This window comes from Euprymna scolopes, chromosome 36, assembly GCF_053919585.1.
Source record: "Euprymna scolopes isolate OS-2025 chromosome 36, ASM5391958v1, whole genome shotgun sequence".
Lineage (NCBI taxonomy): Eukaryota > Metazoa > Mollusca > Cephalopoda > Sepiida > Sepiolidae > Euprymna > Euprymna scolopes.
The window spans coordinates 82066884-82092141 of NC_136517.1; the positions used below are offsets into that span (position 1 = coordinate 82066884).

General features: G+C 23.9%; 1 protein-coding gene across 1 annotated transcript in view; it reads left to right on the plus strand.

Moving 5' to 3' along the window:
- The window catches only part of LOC145260630 (calcium/calmodulin-dependent protein kinase type 1-like), a 275431-nt gene extending 250638 nt beyond the window's left edge, over positions 1-24793 (plus strand). The window contains exons 9-10 of the mRNA XM_080118951.1: positions 17032-17119; positions 24351-24793. Of these exons, the coding sequence (XP_079975077.1) occupies positions 17032-17119; positions 24351-24458 (196 nt within the window). The 3' untranslated portion in view covers positions 24459-24793. The remainder of the gene's footprint in view (positions 1-17031; positions 17120-24350) is intronic.
- Positions 24794-25258: the final 465 nt, after the last annotated feature.

Here is a 25258-nt window from a genome sequence, read left to right on the forward strand (position 1 = left end):
AAAATAACTTGGAAAGAGTTTATACGCAATAAAACAAAACAGTCAAACCAAAGACCATGAATAAATATTTGAAAATCTAAATAATTTAAAGTACGGAAAATTTTTCCCAAACTTACTGGATTTGGCCTTAAATAATTGGAAAAATATTGATATCTCGTAAATCAAAACAATTAAACCAAACACCATGGATAAATATTTGAAAATATAAACAACTTGAAGCGTACAATGTTTTTTTGCAAAATTTCTATATTCGCCATTAAATAACTTAAAAAGGGTTGATATGCTATAAAACAAAACAATCAAACCAAACACAATGAATAAATATTTATAGATATAAAGGACTTGAAACATAGAAACCTTTTTCCAAAATTATTGAATTCAACATTAAATAATCTGAAAAAGGGTTGATATGCCGTAAAACAAAACAACTAGACCAACAAACACCATGATTAAATATTTGAAGATACAGAGTGGAGTGATAAAATTGTTGCTCAAGAAAAGACAACATGATTCCATTTCCATTTAGGAGCTTTCTATCATGTCTGAAAGTGATGGTTGTGTTCAAGTCTAACGTAAATAAGTTCTTGATGAGCCGTTCCATATAAGTTATCAAATTTACCAAATTTTCATTACTAATGATTACTATATTGTCCAGTTTCTACTGTACACTCTTTAACCCTTATCCTTGAGTGGCCTCTTGGCCTTGATAATGTGTTGATGCCTATGTAAAAAAAAAAAAAAAGTCCAACATAAACAAATTTCTGATGAACCGCCCCCATAAGTAAGACACTTTATCAAATCTCCAATACTAATGATTAGTACGATACTATCCCATTGATTACGGTACATGCAATAACCCTTATCCCTGAGTGGCTTCCAGGCCTTGATAAGTGGTGACTACCATGTAAAAAAAAAAAAAAAAAAAAAGTGACACAATATTCAATGAGTGAGAGAGTGTACAACTTATGCTCTTTACCGATCCTAGTTATGACAAGACCATTGCCAGCGCCCTCAAAATGCAAATCCGGATGGTTCAACACTTGAGGAACGTGCCCAGGGTGATGAAAACAAAGTTTCCAGCTACGGTTATGGTCTTTGGTGTGGTTTCAAGTGAGGACCACATTATGTCACCTCACATCTTCGAAGTCAACTTGAAAATCGATACCATAGTGGATGTGCTGAAGAGTGTGATGATCCCCCTGGTGCAATCAGGTGGCCGCTGGCAAACCCTGGATGTGGCAGCAGGATTCGGCACTGGCCTACACGTCAAAAAGAGACCCAGGCTCGGTTTCAGAAAAAGTACTCCGACTTTGTACCCTTCTCTCACTGGCACCCACCTCCTCCTTCGACCTGAACCCGTTGGACTATTTCATTTGATCATACATCGAGAACATCACCAACATGACCTCCTACAACACAAAAGCCAGCCTGATCGCTGCCATCCGCTGAGCTCCTGACGGTACTTGTGGAAAAGGCATGCTCCCAGTTCCTGACCTGTATCGAGGTGGTGGTTGAAATTGAAGGTGGCTACATTGAATAGATTTCAGCTCTATTACATAATCTAGTTACCTGAATTGATTTTTTTTTTCAATAAATTTTAAACTACAGGTGTAGTGTTGTTTTTTTTTTTGTTTTTTTTAAGGGCGACACTTTTATCGTTCCATCCAGTGTATAAAGAACTTTAAACATAAAACCATTCTTTCCAAAATTGCTGGATTTGACATTGAATAGCCTTGAAATTGTTGATGTGCCATAAAACAAACAAAGCAAATGATAGTCATCGCCGCAACACAATTGATTTTATCATCACTCATTATTTTATACTCTTACTAGGATAGTGGTCCTGGATACGACCTTAAATTATATCCGGTGGTGAGGCCCCAGTTTGCGAGCTTTGGGGAGTGTGGAGCTACCCTTTAATTGCCATTGCTCCCAGGTCCACTCTGACCCGGAGTGGTAGTACCTGTTAGCGTCCCAACTATGGGTTAAATAGAAACCGACTTGAAAACAACAAATATATTTTATTGAGATTGTCGGACTGACTTCCTCATCTTGGTTGTTATAGTCACAACGTTTCGACCGTTTTGCCCTCCAGCCTTCAACGGCCGAAACGTTTTGACTATAACAACCAAGATGAGGAAGTCAGTCCGACAATCTCAATAAATGAAAACCCGTCATCTCAAAAATACAGACAATTACCAACAAATATATTCTATTAAAAAAATTTTCTTCAAAATCTTTGGATTCGGCATTAAATAACCTGAAAAGGGTTGATAGGCCGTAAAACAAAAACAACCAACTTACAAGCAGGCCGCCCGGCGTTGCTCGGTCGTAAAATACACATCAATATTACATTTTAATTAATGCAGAATTCTTATTTATTTTAAACAGAAATACTGTAGGTATTAAACATAATGTTAAATTTCTTTTAAAAAATGTAATAAAAAAAAAAATGGAAAGAAACTGAGACATGTTGCATGCAAGTATTATGTTTCTATCCAAACAGTTCACTTCTTATAAATAAATAAAAAATACTCAAGCTGAGATCGAAACCAAAACCTAAAAACAGTGTGTCGAGTACGATAACCATTCAGCCAGTCTGACACAATCTTTAAAAAGTGTTTTCGAACCTACTTAATTCTTTACATAAGTAATCTATCATGTGAGCGATTCATGCATGCGCATTCGTGAAACAGTTGGCAAACAGATAAAAATCCGATAACCCCACGTACCAAGTTTTCAATTTCGATTTCATTAGCTGCCCCTTTTTTTCTGGATGAAAACTGATTAAAATTTTTCCACATGTTTGAATACTCTATAATCCAAATTTACAGTCTGTAGATCGAAAATTTGTTGAGTATATAGGTTGAGAAGTGTCCTCACATACGCACACATTCTCCCTTTTATAGATATATAGATTTCCTTCTATGATCTCATTCTATAATTCTCATGGTGCATCATGTTGCATCATGTATCATGTTGCATCATGTATCATGTTGCATCATGTATCATGTTGCATCATATTGGCTCAAAAGAGAGTCGCCAACCTGATAGGTTCTGAAGAAAGGTCCTGAACTGTCATCTAAGCTTCAGCCTCTGTCCCATCAACGAAATGTTGCATTTCTCTGCCTGTTCTACAAGTACTTTAACGGTGAATGCTCTGACGAACTGCAAGCACTTGTACCCCCTCGACGTAAATACTTCTTACAAACCTGACAAGCAGCTAAATCCCACCCCTTCATATTAGAGATCCCTAGATATAAGAGAGTCGTCTTCTCCAATAGTTTCTTCCACAGAACCACTAGACTTTGGAATTTCCTTCCGGGTCCCTGCTTCCCCAACTGTACTGACATGCAGAAGTTGAAGTGTAACGTGAACCGACATCTTGCTGCCTAACTCCCTACATAGTACCCCTGTAGCTTATATCCCTGATAGTAGCCCCCTACATCCAAGTGGCAACATGCCTTGTAATAAAAAATATTTTTTTTTAAATATGTCATCATGTTGCATCCCTCTGCCTGTTCTACAAGTATTTTAATGGTGGATGCTCGAACGACCTTCTACTCTAATAGTTTCTTCCCCAGAACTGCTAGACTTTGGAATTCCCCTCCTGTTTCCTGCTTCCCCAACTGTACTGACATGCATAAGTTCAAGTGTAATGTGAACAAACATCTTGCTGCTCAACTCCCTACATATTATCCCTGCAACTGTCCCTGATAGTAGCCCCCTACATCAAAGTGGCATTGTGCCTTGTTTGGGGTGAAAATGTAATTAAAAAAAAATATATATATATATATATATATATATATATATATATATATATATATATATATATATATATATATATATATATATAATCATGATGTTTTTAGAGATACAAAATTTAAATATTGCAATTAGGAAGGGAAGACTTTTATGATTCATGATTAAAAGTAAAGTTGTATATATATAAATATATATATCTTCTCTCCAAAAAGGTGGGAATGAAGGGGGAACAGGAGAGGAAAGAAAAAGGAATGGGAAGCCAGCTGACCTGTTTCGACCCTCGCTTCTCAAAGCTGTATGTACCGGGCAACTGATGTCGTTACTAACACATACGGGTCCTCAATTACTGATCATTTACTTAAAAACCCGTCTTGTGCAGCAAACTTTAGCACGGACTCTTTTCCTATTATTAGTCGTGCTCATTCTTCATACCATCTCAAGATCTTGGAGACCATTCACGTTCGACTCAGAAAACCTTCTCTTTGCAAGCAAAGGGAATGCCTCCTGGGTTTGAACGTGATTAATCTCTAGGGTATTCGTCCATAACGCTGTTTTATTTTAATCGTTTTCCCACTTTTTTTTTTTCTCTCTCCCCGTAAATTAAATAAAACGCCATTTTAATCGCTTTCATTCTTTATTTAAAAAAAAAAAAAAAAAAAAAAAAAATTCCCTCGATACAGCTTTGAGAAGTGAGGGTTGAAACCGGTCAGCTGGCTCCCGATTCCTTTTTCTTTCCTCTCCTGTTCCCCCTTCATTCCCACCTTTTTAGAGAGAAGATATATATATATATATATATATATATATATATATATATATATATATATATATATATATACTTCCTCATTCTACTATTCCTTTATTCTATTATTCACAGTTTACTTTCTAATCATAAATCAATCAGTAATAATAGTAATAATAGTAATAATAGTAATAATAGTAAGTTAATAAATCCTTTGCAACTCATTGTGAAATGTTCTTCAAAATACGCAGCCACAGTCTTCGCAGTGCTTCTCGCAACTGGTGTTATGTCCGTAACACTTGTCCTTGAGAGTGGAAGCTTCTAGCAAGTCCAAGAAGTCACCTTACAGCAGCTCATCAAAATGTTAAGCAATTTGCTTGACGACATCAGTGTTCGTATTATTTGGATTCTTCGGACTACTGTTCTCATCTTGAGTGTCATTTTCACAACATTTCGGTTGTTATAATCTCCGACCTTCTTCAGGTTTATCTTGTGGAACTCGCAAATGTTTCTGTCGAACTCAGGAATCTGCACAGAATTTCAAATGGAGCCCTTTCATTTACTAACGGAATGATAGCAAGTTACCCCTGTGTATTAAATAAAGTGTTCCGTTCAAAATCCCATGCAGATTTCCGAGTTCGACAGAAACGTTCCCAAGTTCGACAAGATACACCTGAAGAAGGTCAGAGATTACATCGACTGAAACGTTGTGAAAATAACACTCAAGATGAGAACAGTAGTGCGAAGAATCCAAATAAAACAAATAGCCAATCTTCATCTAAAAAATTAAGACACATCATACAAATTTGTTTCTGTTTTTTTAAAAAACGCAAATAATAGTTAATGGATGAAAATAGATTTGATAAATTTCTTATGAAATGCAGTTAACAACAATTAATTAATTAAAACCATGTTTCAAATAACTAAATAATTATACTAGTTAATTATGCGATAAATATAAAATATAATTCCAATTCATTTATTAATTTAAGTAAAATATACATTGAGTAAAATGTTAAATAAATCATTTTGGAAATCTCCACTCAGAACAACACCAACCCAGAAAACAGCAATTCTTCCTCCTTTATCAGAAACATCGTTCATGAAATGCAAGGACTAAATGAGAAAACAAGAAAGGCGGAGGAAGAGTTATATGCGTGTGTGTGTGTGTTTATGTGTATGTTATATGTGTGTGCTTATATGTACATTATGTGTGTGTCTGTGTATGTCATGTGTGTGTATGTGTATGTTATGTGTGTTTGTGTGTGTAATGTGTGTGTTTATGTGTATGTTTATGTGTGTGTTTATGTATATGTTTATGTGTGTGTTTATGTGTATGTTTATGTGTGTGTTTATGTGTGTGTTTATGTGTATGTTTATGTGTGTGTTTATGTGCATGTTTATGTGTGTGTTATGTGTGTATGTTATGTGCAGATTTATGTGTATGCTATGTGTGCATGTTTATGTGTGTGTTTATGTGTATGTTTATGTGTGTGTTTATGTGTATGTTTATGTGTGTGTTTATGTGCATGTTTATGTGTGTGTTATGTGTTTATGTTATGTGCAGATTTATGTGTATGCTATGTGTGCATGTTTATGTGTGTGTTTATGTTATGTGCATGCGTGTGAGTATTTGTGTGTGTTTATATTTTAAAGGTGTGTGTTTTTGTGTATTTTGATGTGTGCATGTTACATGTGTGTGTTTGTGTGTATGTTGCGTGTGTGTAAGTATTTGTGTTTTTGTTACATGTGAGTAGTATATTTTGTTTTCATCAAATTTTAAATGTTATTTATTATTTATTGACTTTATTATTTCAATTATTTATTATTTATTGACTTTATTATTTCAATTATTTATTATTTATTGATTTTATAATTTAAATTATTTATTATTTATTGACTTTATTATTTCAATTATTTATTATTTATTGACTTTATTATTTCAATTATTTATTATTTATTGACTTTATTATTTAAATTATTTATTATTTATTGACTTTATTATTTAAATTATTTATTATTTATTGACTTTATTATTTCAATTATTTATTATTTATTGATTTTATAATTTAAATTATTTATTATTTATTGACTTTATTATTTAAATTATTTATTATTTATTGACTTTATTATTTCAATTATTTATTATTTATTGACTTTATTATTTAAATTATTTATTATTTATTGACTTTATTATTTAAATTATTTATTATTTATTGACTTTATTATTTAAATTATTTATTATTTATTGACTTTATTATTTAAATTATTTATTATTTATTGACTTTATTATTTCAATTATTTATTATTTATTGATTTTATAATTTAAATTATTTATTATTTATTGACTTTATTATTTAAATTATTTATTATTTATTGACTTTATTATTTCAATTATTTATTATTTATTGACTTTATTATTTCAATTAGTTATTATTTATTGACTTTATTATTTAAATTATTTATTATTTATTGACTTTATTATTTAAATTATTTATTATTTATTGACTTTATTATTTAAATTATTTATTATTTATTGACTTTATTATTTAAATTATTTATTATTTATTGATTTTATAATTTAAATTATTTATTATTTATTGACTTTATTATTTAAATTATTTATTATTTATTGACTTTATTATTTAAATTATTTATTATTTATTGACTTTATTATTTCAATTAGTTATTATTTATTGACTTTATTATTTAAATTATTTATTATTTATTGACTTTATTATTTAAATTATTTATTATTTATTGACTTTATTATTTCAATTAGTTATTATTTATTGACTTTATTATTTAAATTATTTATTATTTATTGATTTTATAATTTAAATTATTTATTATTTATTGACTTTATTATTTAAATTATTTATTATTTATTGACTTTATTATTTAAATTATTTATTATTTATTGACTTTATTATTTCAATTAGTTATTATTTATTGACTTTATTATTTAAATTATTTATTATTTATTGACTTTATTATTTAAATTATTTATTATTTATTGACTTTATTATTTAAATTATTTATTATTTATTGACTTTATTATTTAAATTATTTATTATTTATTGATTTTATAATTTAAATTATTTATTATTTATTGACTTTATTATTTAAATTATTTATTATTTATTGACTTTATTATTTAAATTATTTATTATTTATTGACTTTATTATTTAAATTATTTATTATTTATTGACTTTATTATTTAAATTATTTATTATTTATTGACTTTATTATTTCAATTAGTTATTATTTATTGACTTTATTATTTAAATTATTTATTATTTATTGACTTTATTATTTAAATTATTTATTATTTATTGACTTTATTATTTAAATTATTTATTATTTATTGACTTTATTATTTAAATTATTTATTATTTATTGATTTTATAATTTAAATTATTTATTATTTATTGACTTTATTATTTAAATTATTTATTATTTATTGACTTTATTATTTAAATTATTTATTATTTATTGACTTTATTATTTCAATTAGTTATTATTTATTGACTTTATTATTTAAATTATTTATTATTTATTGACTTTATTATTTAAATTATTTATTATTTATTGACTTTATTATTTCAATTAGTTATTATTTATTGACTTTATTATTTAAATTATTTATTATTTATTGACTTTATTATTTCAATTATTTATTATTTATTGACTTTATTATTTCAATTAGTTATTATTTATTGACTTTATTATTTCAATTATTTATTATTTATTGACTTTATTATTTAAATTATTTATTATTTATTGACTTTATTATTTCAATTATTTATTATTTATTGACTTTATTATTTAAATTATTTATTATTTATTGATTTTATAATTTAAATTATTTATTATTTATTGACTTTATTATTTAAATTATTTATTATTTATTGACTTTATTATTTAAATTATTTATTATTTATTGACTTTATTATTTCAATTAGTTATTATTTATTGACTTTATTATTTAAATTATTTATTATTTATTGACTTTATTATTTAAATTATTTATTATTTATTGACTTTATTATTTAAATTATTTATTATTTATTGACTTTATTATTTAAATTATTTATTATTTATTGACTTTATTATTTCAATTAGTTATTATTTATTGACTTTATTATTTAAATTATTTATTATTTATTGACTTTATTATTTAAATTATTTATTATTTATTGACTTTATTATTTCAATTAGTTATTATTTATTGATTTTATAATTTAAATTATTTATTATTTATTGACTTTATTATTTCAATTATTTATTATTTATTGACTTTATTATTTAAATTATTTATTATTTATTGACTTTATTATTTCAATTATTTATTATTTATTGATTTTATAATTTAAATTATTTATTATTTATTGACTTTATTATTTAAATTATTTATTATTTATTGACTTTATTATTTAAATTATTTATTATTTATTGACTTTATCATTTAAATTATTTATTATTTATTGACTTTATTATTTAAATTATTTATTATTTATTGACTTTATTATTTAAATTATTTATTATTTATTGACTTTATTATTTCAATTAGTTATTATTTATTGACTTTATTTTTTTCAATTATTTATTATTTATTGACTTTATTATTTCAATTATTTATTATTTATTGACTTTATTATTTAAATTATTTATTATTTATTGACTTTATTATTTAAATTATTTATTATTTATTGACTTTATTATTTAAATTATTTATTATTTATTGACTTTATTATTTAAATTATTTATTATTTATTGACTTTATTATTTCAATTATTTATTATTTATTGATTTTATAATTTAAATTATTTATTATTTATTGACTTTATTATTTAAATTATTTATTATTTATTGACTTTATTATTTCAATTATTTATTATTTATTGACTTTATTATTTCAATTAGTTATTATTTATTGACTTTATTATTTAAATTATTTATTATTTATTGACTTTATTATTTAAATTATTTATTATTTATTGACTTTATTATTTAAATTATTTATTATTTATTGACTTTATTATTTAAATTATTTATTATTTATTGATTTTATAATTTAAATTATTTATTATTTATTGACTTTATTATTTAAATTATTTATTATTTATTGACTTTATTATTTAAATTATTTATTATTTATTGACTTTATTATTTCAATTAGTTATTATTTATTGACTTTATTATTTAAATTATTTATTATTTATTGACTTTATTATTTAAATTATTTATTATTTATTGACTTTATTATTTCAATTAGTTATTATTTATTGACTTTATTATTTAAATTATTTATTATTTATTGATTTTATAATTTAAATTATTTATTATTTATTGACTTTATTATTTAAATTATTTATTATTTATTGACTTTATTATTTAAATTATTTATTATTTATTGACTTTATTATTTCAATTAGTTATTATTTATTGACTTTATTATTTAAATTATTTATTATTTATTGACTTTATTATTTAAATTATTTATTATTTATTGACTTTATTATTTAAATTATTTATTATTTATTGACTTTATTATTTAAATTATTTATTATTTATTGATTTTATAATTTAAATTATTTATTATTTATTGACTTTATTATTTAAATTATTTATTATTTATTGACTTTATTATTTAAATTATTTATTATTTATTGACTTTATTATTTAAATTATTTATTATTTATTGACTTTATTATTTAAATTATTTATTATTTATTGACTTTATTATTTCAATTAGTTATTATTTATTGACTTTATTATTTAAATTATTTATTATTTATTGACTTTATTATTTAAATTATTTATTATTTATTGACTTTATTATTTAAATTATTTATTATTTATTGACTTTATTATTTAAATTATTTATTATTTATTGATTTTATAATTTAAATTATTTATTATTTATTGACTTTATTATTTAAATTATTTATTATTTATTGACTTTATTATTTAAATTATTTATTATTTATTGACTTTATTATTTCAATTAGTTATTATTTATTGACTTTATTATTTAAATTATTTATTATTTATTGACTTTATTATTTAAATTATTTATTATTTATTGACTTTATTATTTCAATTAGTTATTATTTATTGACTTTATTATTTAAATTATTTATTATTTATTGACTTTATTATTTCAATTATTTATTATTTATTGACTTTATTATTTCAATTAGTTATTATTTATTGACTTTATTATTTCAATTATTTATTATTTATTGACTTTATTATTTAAATTATTTATTATTTATTGACTTTATTATTTCAATTATTTATTATTTATTGACTTTATTATTTAAATTATTTATTATTTATTGATTTTATAATTTAAATTATTTATTATTTATTGACTTTATTATTTAAATTATTTATTATTTATTGACTTTATTATTTAAATTATTTATTATTTATTGACTTTATTATTTCAATTAGTTATTATTTATTGACTTTATTATTTAAATTATTTATTATTTATTGACTTTATTATTTAAATTATTTATTATTTATTGACTTTATTATTTAAATTATTTATTATTTATTGACTTTATTATTTAAATTATTTATTATTTATTGACTTTATTATTTCAATTAGTTATTATTTATTGACTTTATTATTTAAATTATTTATTATTTATTGACTTTATTATTTAAATTATTTATTATTTATTGACTTTATTATTTCAATTAGTTATTATTTATTGATTTTATAATTTAAATTATTTATTATTTATTGACTTTATTATTTCAATTATTTATTATTTATTGACTTTATTATTTAAATTATTTATTATTTATTGACTTTATTATTTCAATTATTTATTATTTATTGATTTTATAATTTAAATTATTTATTATTTATTGACTTTATTATTTAAATTATTTATTATTTATTGACTTTATTATTTAAATTATTTATTATTTATTGACTTTATTATTTAAATTATTTATTATTTATTGACTTTATTATTTAAATTATTTATTATTTATTGACTTTATTATTTAAATTATTTATTATTTATTGACTTTATTATTTCAATTAGTTATTATTTATTGACTTTATTTTTTTCAATTATTTATTATTTATTGACTTTATTATTTAAATTATTTATTATTTATTGACTTTATTATTTCAATTAGTTATTATTTATTGACTTTATTATTTCAATTATTTATTGTTTATTGACTTTATTATTTAAATTATTTATTATTTATTGACTTTATTATTTAAATTATTTATTATTTATTGACTTTATTATTTAAATTATTTATTATTTATTGACTTTATTATTTCAATTAGTTATTATTTATTGACTGTATTATTTCAATTATTTATTATTTATTGACTTTATTATTTAAATTATTTATTATTTATTGACTTTATTATTTAAATTATTTATTATTTATTGACTTTATTATTTCAATTAGTTATTATTTATTGACTTTATTATTTCAATTATTTATTATTTATTGACTTTATTATTTAAATTATTTATTATTTATTGACTTTATTATTTAAATTATTTATTATTTATTGACTTTATTATTTAAATTATTTATTATTTATTGACTTTATTATTTCAATTAGTTATTATTTATTGACTTTATTATTTCAATTATTTATTATTTATTGACTTTATTATTTAAATTATTTATTATTTATTGACTTTATTATTTAAATTATTTATTATTTATTTACTTTATTATTTCAATTATTTATTATTTATTGACTTTATTATTTCAATTATTTATTATTTATTGACTTTATTATTTCAATTATTTATTATTTATTGACTTTATTATTTAAATTATTTATTATTTATTGACTTTATTATTTAAATTATTTATTATTTATTGACTTTATTATTTCAATTAGTTATTATTTATTGACTTTATTATTTCAATTATTTATTATTTATTGACTTTATTATTTAAATTATTTATTATTTATTGACTTTATTATTTCAATTAGTTATTATTTATTGACTTTATTATTTCAATTATTTATTATTTATTGACTTTATTATTTAAATTATTTATTATTTATTGATTTTATAATTTAAATTATTTATTATTTATTGACTTTATTATTTAAATTATTTATTATTTATTGACTTTATTATTTAAATTATTTATTATTTATTGATTTTATTATTTAAATTATTTATTATTTATTGACTTTATTATTTAAATTATTTATTATTTATTGACTTTATTATTTCAATTAGTTATTATTTATTGACTTTATTATTTAAATTATTTATTATTTATTGACTTTATTATTTAAATTATTTATTATTTATTGACTTTATTATTTCAATTATTTATTATTTATTGATTTTATAATTTAAATTATTTATTATTTATTGACTTTATTATTTAAATTATTTATTATTTATTGACTTTATTATTTCAATTAGTTATTATTTATTGACTTTATTATTTAAGTTATTTATTATTTATTGACTTTATTATTTAAATTATTTATTATTTATTGACTTTATTATTTAAATTATTTATTATTTATTGACTTTATTATTTCAATTAGTTATTATTTATTGACTTTATTATTTCAATTATTTATTATTTATTGACTTTATTATTTAAATTATTTATTATTTATTGACTTTATTATTTCAATTAGTTATTATTTATTGACTTTATTATTTCAATTATTTATTATTTATTGACATTATTATATCAATTATTTATTATTTATTGACTTTATTATTTTAATTATTTATTATTTATTGACTTTATTATTTAAATTATTTATTATTTATTATTTATTGACTTTATTATTTAAATTATTTATTATTTATTGACTTTATTATTTTAATTATTTATTATTTATTGACTTTATTATTTAAATTATTTATTATTTATTGACTTAATTATTTTAATTATTTATTATTTATTGACTTTATTATTTAAATTAATTATTATTTATTGACTTTATTATTTAAATTATTTATTATTTATTGACTTTATTATTTAAATTATTTATTATTTATTGACTTTATTATTTTAATTATTTATTATTTATTGACTTTATTATTTAAATTATTTATTATTTATTGACTTTATTATTTAAATTATTCATTATTTATTGACTTTATTATTTAAATTATTTATTATTTATTGACTTTATTATTTCAATTATTTATTATTTATTGACTTTATTTTTTAAATTATTTATTATTTATTGACTTTATTATTTAAATTATTTATTATTTATTGACTTTATTATTTCAATTATTTATTTATTATTGACTTTATTATTTAAATTATTTATTATTTATTGACTTTATTATTCTAATTATTTATTATTTATTGACTTTATTATTTAAATTATTTATTATTTATTGACTTTATTATTTCAATTTGTTATTAATTATTGACTTTATTATTTCAATTATTTATTATTTATTGACTTTATTATTTCAATTATTTATTATTTATTGACTTTATTATTTAAATTATTTATTATTTATTGACTTTATTATTGAAATTATTTATTATTTATTGACTTTATTATTTCAATTATTTATTATTTATTGACTTTATTATTTCAATTATTTATTATTTATTGACTTTATTATTTCAATTATTTATTTATTATTGACTTTATTATTTAAATTATTTATTATTTATTGACTTTATTATTTAAATTATTTATTATTTATTGACTTTATTATTTAAATTATTTATTATTTATTGACTTTATTATTTCAATTTGTTATTATTTATTGACTTTATTATTTCAATTATTTATTATTTATTGACTTTATTATTTAAATTATTTATTATTTATTGACTTTATTATTTCAATTATTTATTATTTATTGACTTTATTATTTCAATTATTTATTTATTATTGACTTTATTATTTCAATTATTTATTTATTATTGACTTTAATATTTAAATTATTTATTATTTATTGACTTTAATATTTAAATTATTTATTATTTATTGACTTTATTATTTAAATTATTTATTATTTATTGACTTTATTATTTAAATTATTTATTATTTATTGACTTTATTATTTCAATTATTTATTTATTATTGACTTTATTATTTCAATTATTCATTATGTATTGACTTTATTATTTAAATTATTTATTATTTATTGACTTTATTATTTCAATTATTTATTATTTATTGACTTTATTATTTCAATTATTTATTATTTATTGACTTTATTATTTCAATTATTTATTTATTATTGACTTTATTATTTAAATTATTTATTATTTATTGACTTTATTATTTCAATTATTTATTATTTATTGACTTTATTATTTAAATTATTTATTATTTATTGACTTTATTATTTAAATTATTTATTATTTATTGACTTTATTATTTCAATTATTTATTATTTATTGACTTTATTATTTAAATTATTTATTATTTATTGACTTTATTATTTAAATTATTTATTATTTATTGACTTTATTATTTAAATTATTTATTATTTATTGACTTTATTATTTCAATTATTTATTATTTATTGACTTTATTATTTCAATTATTTATTATTTATTGACTTTATTATTTCAATTATTTATTATTTATTGACTTTATTATTTAAATTATTTATTATTTATTGACTTTATTATTTAAATTATTTATTATTTATTGACTTTATTATTTAAATTATTTATTTATTATTGACTTTATTATTTAAATTATTTATTATTTATTGACTTTATTATTTAAATTATTTATTATTTATTGACTTTATTATTTCAATTATTTTTTATTTATTGACTTTATTATTTCAATTATTTATTATTTATTGACTTTATTATTTAAATTATTTATTATTTATTGACTTTATTATTTCAATTATTTATTATTTATTGACTTTATTATTTCAATTATTTATTTATTATTGACTTTATTATTTCAATTATTTATTATGTATTGACTTTATTATTTAAATTATTTATTATTTATTGACTTTATTATTTGAATTATTTATTATTTATTGACTTTATTATTTAAATTATTTATTATTTATTGACTTTATTATTTCAATTATTTATTTATTATTGACTTTATTATTTCAATTATTCATTATGTATTGACTTTATTATTTAAATTATTTATTATTTATTGACTTTATTATTTAAATTATTTATTATTTATTGACTTTATTATTTCAATTATTTATTATTTATTGACTTTATTATTTCAATTATTCATTATGTATTGACTTTATTATTTCAATTATTTATTATTTATTGACTTTATTATTTCAATTATTCATTATGTATTGACTTTATTATTTAAATTATTTATTATTTATTGATTTTATAATTTAAATTATTTATTATTTATTGACTTTATTATTTAAATTATTTATTATTTATTGACTTTATTATTTCAATTATTTATTATGTATTGACTTTATTATTTCAATTATTCATTATGTATTGACTTTATTATTTCAATTATTTATTATTTATTGACTTTATTATTTAAATTATTCATTATGTATTGACTTTATTATTTAAATTATTTATTATTTATTGACTTTATTATTTAAATTATTTATTATTTATTGACTTTATTATTTCAATTATTTATTATGTATTGACTTTATTATTTCAATTATTCATTATGTATTGACTTTATTATTTAAATTATTTATTATTTATTGACTTTATTATTTAAATTATTTATTATTTATTGACTTTATTATTTCAATTATTCATTATGTATTGACTTTATTATTTCAATTATTCATTATGTATTGACTTTATTATTTAAATTATTTATTATTTATTGACTTTATTATTTAAATTATTTATTATTTATTGACTTTATTATTTCAATTATTTATTATGTATTGACTTTATTATTTCAATTATTCATTATGTATTGACTTTATTATTTCAATTATTTATTATTTATTGACTTTATTATTTAAATTATTCATTATGTATTGACTTTATTATTTAAATTATTTATTATTTATTGACTTTATTATTTAAATTATTTATTATTTATTGACTTTATTATTTCAATTATTTATTTATTATTGACTTTATTATTTCAATTATTCATTATGTATTGACTTTATTATTTAAATTATTTATTATGTATTGACTTTATTATTTAAATTATTTATTATTTATTGACTTTATTATTTCAATTATTCATTATGTATTGACTTTATTATTTCAATTATTCATTATGTATTGACTTTATTATTTCAATTATTTATTATTCATTGACTTTATTATTTAAATTATTCATTATTTATTGACTTTATTATTTCAATTATTCAGATAACCATTCTCATCTTGACTGTTTTTTTTCAAAACAGCATTTCGGTTGATGTACTCCTCTACCTTCTTCTTCTTTGAAAAAAAAAATCCAGAAACACAACACGAAGCAAATAACACTCAAGATGAGAACAACAGTTCAAATAATCTACAATTGATCAATCCTAACCTCAAAAAATATTCACTGTTTTATTTGCAGGATCAGTGGAAATACAGCATTGGACAAGAACATCCATGCATCAGTCAGTGCCCAGATGAAAAAGAATTTTGCAAAAATCAAATGGAAAGTAAGTCAAATCGATTGATGAACAAAAACACAATAATTATTTATTTGTAGGTGATCCTGTGGCATGCAGAATAGGGTTTGGAACATCTATATATATAAAAGCAAAAATGTGTGTGTGTGTGTGTGTGTGTGTGTGTGTGTGTGTGTGTGTGTGTGTGTGTGTGTGTGTGCATTTTTGTGTATGTCCGCCAAAGGCTTTTTTCCCCGGGATTCTCTGGGGGAAGAGGGGGAGTTTACTGTTTCTTATAACTTTTTTATATGCTATCGAGATCATAATATGTAACACTTACGAAACAACGTCGTAAAAATCTTTTATTGATTAATGTATACCCATTAACCCTTATCCTCGAGTGGCTTCCAGGCCTTGATAAGTGATGATTCCTGAGCAAAAAAAAAAAAACATTATAATATGAGAGGCGTTCCGAACGTAATGCCTCCTATTTTTTATTCTGCCAGAGTGGATCAAAACGGATTGCATTGTTATGATGACTGAACTTATGCATTCATGACCTAAAGTTTTGTCTCTGTTCGACATCCGAAGCTTGTGCCAGTTGCTTTTGTTTTCTATGGTTTAGGTATTATCCACTCCTCACCCCCCCCCCAAAAAAAAGCAATGCCAAAATAAGAAGTTTAAAAGAATTTGTATAAAACAAAGATACAAAGTTTTATTCTTTATAAATCTTTCATAATGATCATTGCGTTAAGGAATCTTCTTTAGTGAAAATGTGTTTGTGTGTGTGTGTGCATTTTTCTGTATGTCCGCTAAAGGCTTTTTTCGCCGGGATTCTCAGTGGGGAGTACTATTTCTTAATACTTTTTATATGCTATCGAGATGATAATATGTAACACTTACGAAATGACGTTGTAAAAGTTTTTTATTTCAGCGACTTTTATCTTACAAAATTCGCGCTGTGAATTCATTTTCTCTCTACTGCTCCTGCTGCTGCTGCTGCTGCTATGGCATGAGATTTGACCTAGAAAACCACCTGGGTTTATAAACACTTATTTTTGACGCATCTAAAGTTACTGCCTTTGCAGTGTCGTGTTATGTCATCAGACTATTAACCTCAAAGGCTTTGGGTTCGAGCCTACCTTCGTCCTAAAACTTTTTTTTGTTGTTTTTGTTCGTTTTTTGAATATCTAAACAAGGTTATTACTTTTAGTTTCCATTTAGTTTTTATTACTTCGCTTATTCTTTTGTTTTGATTTACCCACTCATCAAGACACACCCAGGTAACGCTGGTTACCCCTGCTAGTCTATATATATAAAAGCGAAAATGTGTGTATGTATGTTTGTTTGTATGTAGGTATGTGTTTGTTTTTGTTCGTTTCCATCTACCCCCGCCAAAACACACACACACACACCTATTTTTTGCGTTCGCTGTTTCTTTTTTTTTCTTTTTTTCAGATTTTTTAAAAGAAGTTTTAACATCGTTCGTTTTTTTTTTTGGGGGGGGGGGGTTCCATCACGTCCGCGTTTTCTTTTTTTTAGTTTTTGTTTTAACATCTTTCGTTTGCATCACGTTCATTTGTTTGTTTTTTTTTTTTATAATATTTAAACAGGGTTATTAGTTCGCTTATTCTTTTGTTTTGATTTACCCCCCCCCCCCGAACACACACACACACACACACACACACACTTCTAAACACCTGGGCAACGCCAGATACACCCGCTAGTCTATATATATAAAAGGCAAAAGTGGCGTGCGCAATTTTGTATGTCCAGCAAAGGCTTTTTTATCAGGGTTCTCGGGGGAGGGGGGGGTTACTATGTCTTAGAACTTTTTATATACCTCCTAGATCATAATATCTACGATTTGCGAAGGGACGTAGTCTCGAGATTTATTTTGATCGACTTTTATAAAATTTTCGCTCTTCTGTTCTGTCGCGTGTTTGTTCGTTTTTTTAGTATAAATAAAGTGAAACTAACCGAAGCGAATGCAGTTCCTCGGCTTCCCCGCCAGGGACGTCCAGAAAGCAATTAGCTTTTATCAATGCGGGAAAACTTGTCATATCAGACAATTCTTATTCATTTGGACACTCTCTCTTGGAGAAACAAAATCCAAAAAACTGGCTTGCAGCCAAAGTTAAGTGCGGGATTTCATTTTCCCTATAGCGTGATGTTTGACCTCATTAAATTCACGCACCTGTGTGAACTCATTCAACTAAATTTTTAATCGTTTAATTTCAACCATTCTCACTTCTCTGCCCTCTTAGTGTCATCGTATGATGTCGGCTTTTTTTTTTGCTTTGCCTCAAGGCAAGGCTTCGGGTTCAAGCCTACCTGCCTACCAAAACTTTTTTTTTCTTCTTTTACACCTCCAAACACCCAGGTAACGCCGGGCACCCCCACTAGTCTATTATATAAAAGGCAAAATGGGTGCGCACATTTTTGTATGTCCACGAAAGGCTTTTTTCATCGGCTTTCTCGCGTCAGTTACATTTATATTCTTATACTCCCTAGATTATAATATCTCCGATTCGAAAATGGACGTTGTCTCTATCTTTATTTTGATCAACTTTTTAAAAAAATCCCTGGTTTCCAGTGTTTGTTTGTTTTTCTTGTATAAATAAAGCGAAACTAAATCAAAGCAAATACAATCCGCCTGGCCTTCGTCTTGAAGGCAATTAGCTTTGATCAATGTGGGGGAAACCCTTCATATCAGACAATTGCTATTCATTTGAACACTGCCAGAGTTCCCCCTTTTTTTTGCGGGGGGCTGGTTTTCCCTAACATTGTGGGGAAACAAGTACGGGGCAGAAAGTGGGAAGCTTAACTGGCCTACAGCCAGACATTCATTTCTGCGCCTGCGTGAACTCATTCACTTAACCATTTCTGCAAGCCAATTTTTTGATCGACATTGCTACATTTGAACGCTTTTCACTTCCTGTCGCGTCATGGCCTAGCGGTAAGATGTCAGGTTTTCTTTCACTGTCTTTTCTGCCTTCGCGTCATGGGTTCAAGCCTGTCTGCCTACTAACATCTCCCCCCCACACACACACACAAACCCCCAGGCAATGCCGGGCACCCCCGCTATTCTAATCATATTCAAACTATGAGAGGCGTTCAATAAGTAATGCCCCAAAGCACTTCCAGTTGTTTGATCTAGCTGAAATTTTGCATGTGCAATGATTTATATCTCTATGGGTTATGTGACAATTTTCTTGGTTCAATTTTTTCTGCATGGAAGAATTCATTGATGCATCTGTGCTTCTGACACACTTCCATGACAGATGTTGCCTTTTTTAGAGTCTCCTACCGTCAATATCTACAACAAAGAGATGACACTTTCAGGTCATAAATGCATAAGTTCAGTCATCATAACAATGTAATTTACAATCCCTTATTATCCATTCGGGCGGAATAAAAAATAGGTAACATGACTTACGGAAAATCCCTCATAGATAAAAGTATGAAAAAAAATTTGCATGTGCAATAATTTATAACTCTATGGGTTATGTGCCAAATTACAGTTGTGAACTAATTGTGGTTTCTGATTTATAGGTTTTTTAATTGAATCAGATGTGAAAAGGAGTCTGTTTAGTGTCGCACAGTGATCCGGGGGGGGGTTGTATTTGAAAGGACACAAACCACATTAAACAATGAGAGAAATGCGTAACTCTGGATGGTTCCTGTATAGAGAAAGACTTATAACTGTGCCAAGTTTTGTTGTTTTATGAAAGTAGATCGGGGGAGGGGGGTACTCATTGACTGCTCCCTGTATTTTTGATGACAATAAAATATGGGAGTGTGAAACATTCGTTGATGATCATTCAAGCTCGGACAATATAAGGTTTCTCTACTAGTTATTTTTAAATTTTAGATATTATTCATCGAGGTCCAAATATGACTGTACTAACCTGCAGAATTTTAACTCTCCCATAGTTCTTTGTTGGATATTCTAGAGTTGTAAGCCATGTTTAGTTTCAGAACAGTTTCCGATGGTTAGTTGTTCTACACAAGTCCTGGAGGTGACTGGTTCTCAGTAGACAGTTCTTGCCACAGAGCAAAAGATTCTTCCCATGTTGACACGAAGAAAATATATGCGAAGTTGCTACAGAAAAGGTTTAATTTTTATGGAGCAATTCTGGTTTCAGATTCGTTGGTAGTGGAACGTGAATTACTTTGATTCGTCAGTTCCTAACAGCGTCATTTATAAATAGCATCTCCCGACTGTACCCCCATTATAGTCCCAAAATATTGCAACAGATATGATCCCAAATAATAATCCCTTACGTTTCAAGTGGCAATATGCTTTGTTCAGGATGAGAAAGAGTAACACCAACTAAAGAAAAAAATACACGAGGAAAACTATTAGCTGTAAACAAACTAATATTCGACGTATTAAGCACTCTGTGAGTGACAGCATGCAAGCGCCAAAAACTAGATCGTAGTTATGTAATTACTACAGCATTTTCTCTGTTAGGGAATGTGTCCCAAAGCAAGTGCTGTCTTATGCATGTCTGGCAAGCAAATCGCTCCAGACAAGGCATGAAGCCACTTGATGTAAAGAGAAAAAAAAAAACTGAAGACGATTATCACAAAGGCAGGAGATGCTTATTGGCCTTAATCTTGAAAAAGCCAAGACTGTAGGTAGGGGGAAGAGGGTTTTATACGAGCCTGCAGTTCTTGGAAAGGAAGCTGTATTACAATGAGGTATCAAAACAGTAAATTGATGAAGACCACTCGACCGAGTCAAAAGAGCTGGAACAAAGGAAGCAGGAATTCTGGAAAACACATGCCATAATCGTAATTTTATACAGAAGACTGACATTAGCCACATCATCTTTGTATGAGAGAGATTGCAGAGAAGAAAGATTTGGAGCAATCAAATTACAGATACGTAAAGAACCCTCACATGAGACAGAAACTCACCAGCCCAAATTTGATGAGAGTATTCTACAGATGATCTGATAGTTTTGTAGAGATAGAAAATAGCTTAAGATCTGAGTACGTTTTGTTTTGTTTTTTAAAGCAATAGAGAGAATTGATTTTACTAGAAGCAAAAAAAAATTGTTCTTTCTTTATGACTCTACCGGTCTCAAGATATCAATGAAAAATTTCAGGGAAGGATTTGAAGTAAGATTTCAGTTGCAGCTTGACTTTTTATGAAGAAACATGTAATACAACATCCGGCTAGATAGAGATGTTTAGACCCCCCTTGTGTCCCCTCTGTACTGTAGATGTCTCGACAAGATTCTTGGTTTTGTTTGCATATCTTATGTCATATCAACTAGTCATAGGACGATTCTAATATTTTCTCTGATTCCAATACAATTAATGATTCCGATTCCAATAAAATTACAACGACAGAAGATGCCCATTGACCTTAGACTTGTAAAGACCAAGGTTATGGGTAGGAGGAAAACAGTCAGTAGGAAGAGAGTTCCATAAGTCTGCAGTTCTTGGAAAGAAGCTACTGGAATAGGAAGCTGTATTAGAACAAGGTATGAAAACAGCGAATAGATGAAGACTACTAGACCAACGAATCAAACAAGCTGGAACAAAGGAAGCAATTTAGATTTAAAAGATGTTGATGTTTATCTCAACTAGCAGGGCATAATTGTGTTAACACACAGGTTTTTGTCAGATCACTGAAGTTGAGCAACGTTGAGCCTGATTAGTATCAGATGGGTGACCATTTGGGAATTCTAGGCGCTGTATGTGCTCTCCGCTTATCTCAGCATTTGTTTCCAGTCGTCCTGTACAAACACTTCACTTGCCACTGGTATTTAACAATGTCGACTCGGGAGAAGTGTGATTGGGGATTGCGCACCTCCTGCCACAAAAAATTCACTTGGTGTCCATAGTTTGCCCCGTAAGTGCATAAATAGAACTGAGCGTAATAGCTAAATGAAGTCAATTATCCAATAAGAAACCATGAAAAATGAATTAATGAAAGTTCGTTTTTCAAAGAATATGCAAATTAGTTAACCTTTAGTCTCTTGCATAGCCATGACTGAGTATATTAAGTTTGTTCTATTAATTTTTATAAAGAAAAAGTAGTTTTAATATTAATGTGAGTGCAACAAAAAATTCCACTTTATATAGATATCAATGAGGTACCATAATACTGAATTGATGGAGACCACTAAACCAATGAGTCAAACGAGCTTGAACAAAGGAAGCAGGGAATAGATAAGGCAATTCTGAAGAATACGTGCTATGATAGTATTTATAGAAAAGACTGAGACTGGTAACATTACGTCTGTAAAAGAGAATGTGCAGAGAAGAAGCGAGGGTGGAGCCGATCAAATTATAGATTTTGTAATCTAAGCCTCGTTTAACATAATTAGATTTTAATTTTAATCGTCGTAGGAGGACATAAAAGTGATGCAAAACTGTTCTGTTTGAAGAATTCATGTTATCTGCGGATTGTTCTAGTATTTTCATAAGTTTGTTTGGTTTGTTTTTTTGTTTTGTTTATTTCTGTTGTTATTTGTTTTAAACCGAGGAAGACACCAGTAATTCTTATGCAGGAATTTTTTTTTTTTTTTTGGGGGGGGGGTCTATGGAAATCGCACCTGACAACACATGAAGCCACTTGATCTAAAAAGCTAAAAAAAGAGAAAATAAATACTACTTCAAGGTAAAAAAAACAAGAAAACAACTAACCAACGATGTGTTAGCTGAATAGATTCCAACCAAGAAGCAGCAGTTCTTCCCCCTTTGCCAAAAATATCGCTCATGGAATGTGAGGATTAAAGGACAAAATAAGGGAAACAAGAGTTATGAAGCTACTGAAAGTAAAACCAAGGTTCATTTCGTAATAATTTTTAACCTTTCAGAAATTTTGAATTCTCTTAAATTTCTGTAACAGCACACATCCCCAAAAATCTAAGAAAAAAAAAAAAAATGTTATTTTTTTTTAAATCTAAAAAAAAAAAATTTTTTATTTTTTTTAAATCTAAAAAAAAAAATTTTTTTAATCTAAGAAAAAAATAATCTAAAAAATTTTCTTTAATCTAAAAATAATTTTTTTAATCTTAAAAAAAAAATTTTTTAATCTAAAAAACAAAATTTTTTTTAAATCTAAAAAAAAATTTTGTTTTAATCTAAGAAAAAAAATCTAATAAAAAAAATCTTTTTTAAATCTAAAAATAAATTTTTTTAATCTTAAAAAAAATTATTTTTTAAATCTAAAAAAAAAAAAAACGAGTTCTGCCTTGTGTTACCGCATTTTGTCCTTCATTTTTTAACATCCTCTCTTCTTGCTCTCTGTCTCTTCCAGCAAGCGTACAACGCAACGGCTGTCATCCGACAGATGAAGAAGTTAGCCATGAGTCGTGAGGACAGCAACAGCAGCGAATCCAATGAACCGAAAGTGGCCAAGACGTAGGAAAACCCCCGCAGTCGACCCAAGAACCACAGATAGGCAGAGCCTGTGGATAACTGTATACATTCCATCCCCCCAACCCCCCAAGCCAGGGTAGCCCCAACTGAGGAATGTCTACCACCCTCACTTCCAAAAATGTTGTACCGGGGCAGGTGGATGGATTAATCGTCAGACAGACAGACAGGATTAACCAAAATGGAAGAAACCCTCCTTTTGTTTTTCTGTTGTCGGCCATTTTGTTTTTTTTTCTCTTAGATATTTTTTGAAATTTATATTTTTCATTTCTGTCATTCGTTCAGTTCGTCAGATGCTGCCTCCCTCCCCCAAAACCCAATCCTCCTACGATCTGACTTATGTTAGACATAGATGTCCTTACACAAATACCTACATCCATATATATATATATATATATATATATATATATATATATATATAAAGAATAATATGAACATTCATATTTTATATTTGATATCAAGAAAGAAAGGCTTAATATTAAAAACAGAGTACATATAAAAAAAATAAAATGATGAAAAAATTACATTATTTAATTATTAATTCATGAAAAGTTAAAAAAAAAATATATATATATATATATAATGAAATTTTGTCCTTATTCCATGGAGTTTCAAAAATTAGGCTTTTTTTCTTCAATCCATAGAATTAGGAAAATCATTGATTAAAGTATTTGTTTTTGAAATTTTGATGAGTTGATAAATCATGTAAATTCAAAAAAAAAAGTTTTTCATCATTTTATTTTTTCTTATGTATAAAATATATATATATATATATATATATATATATAT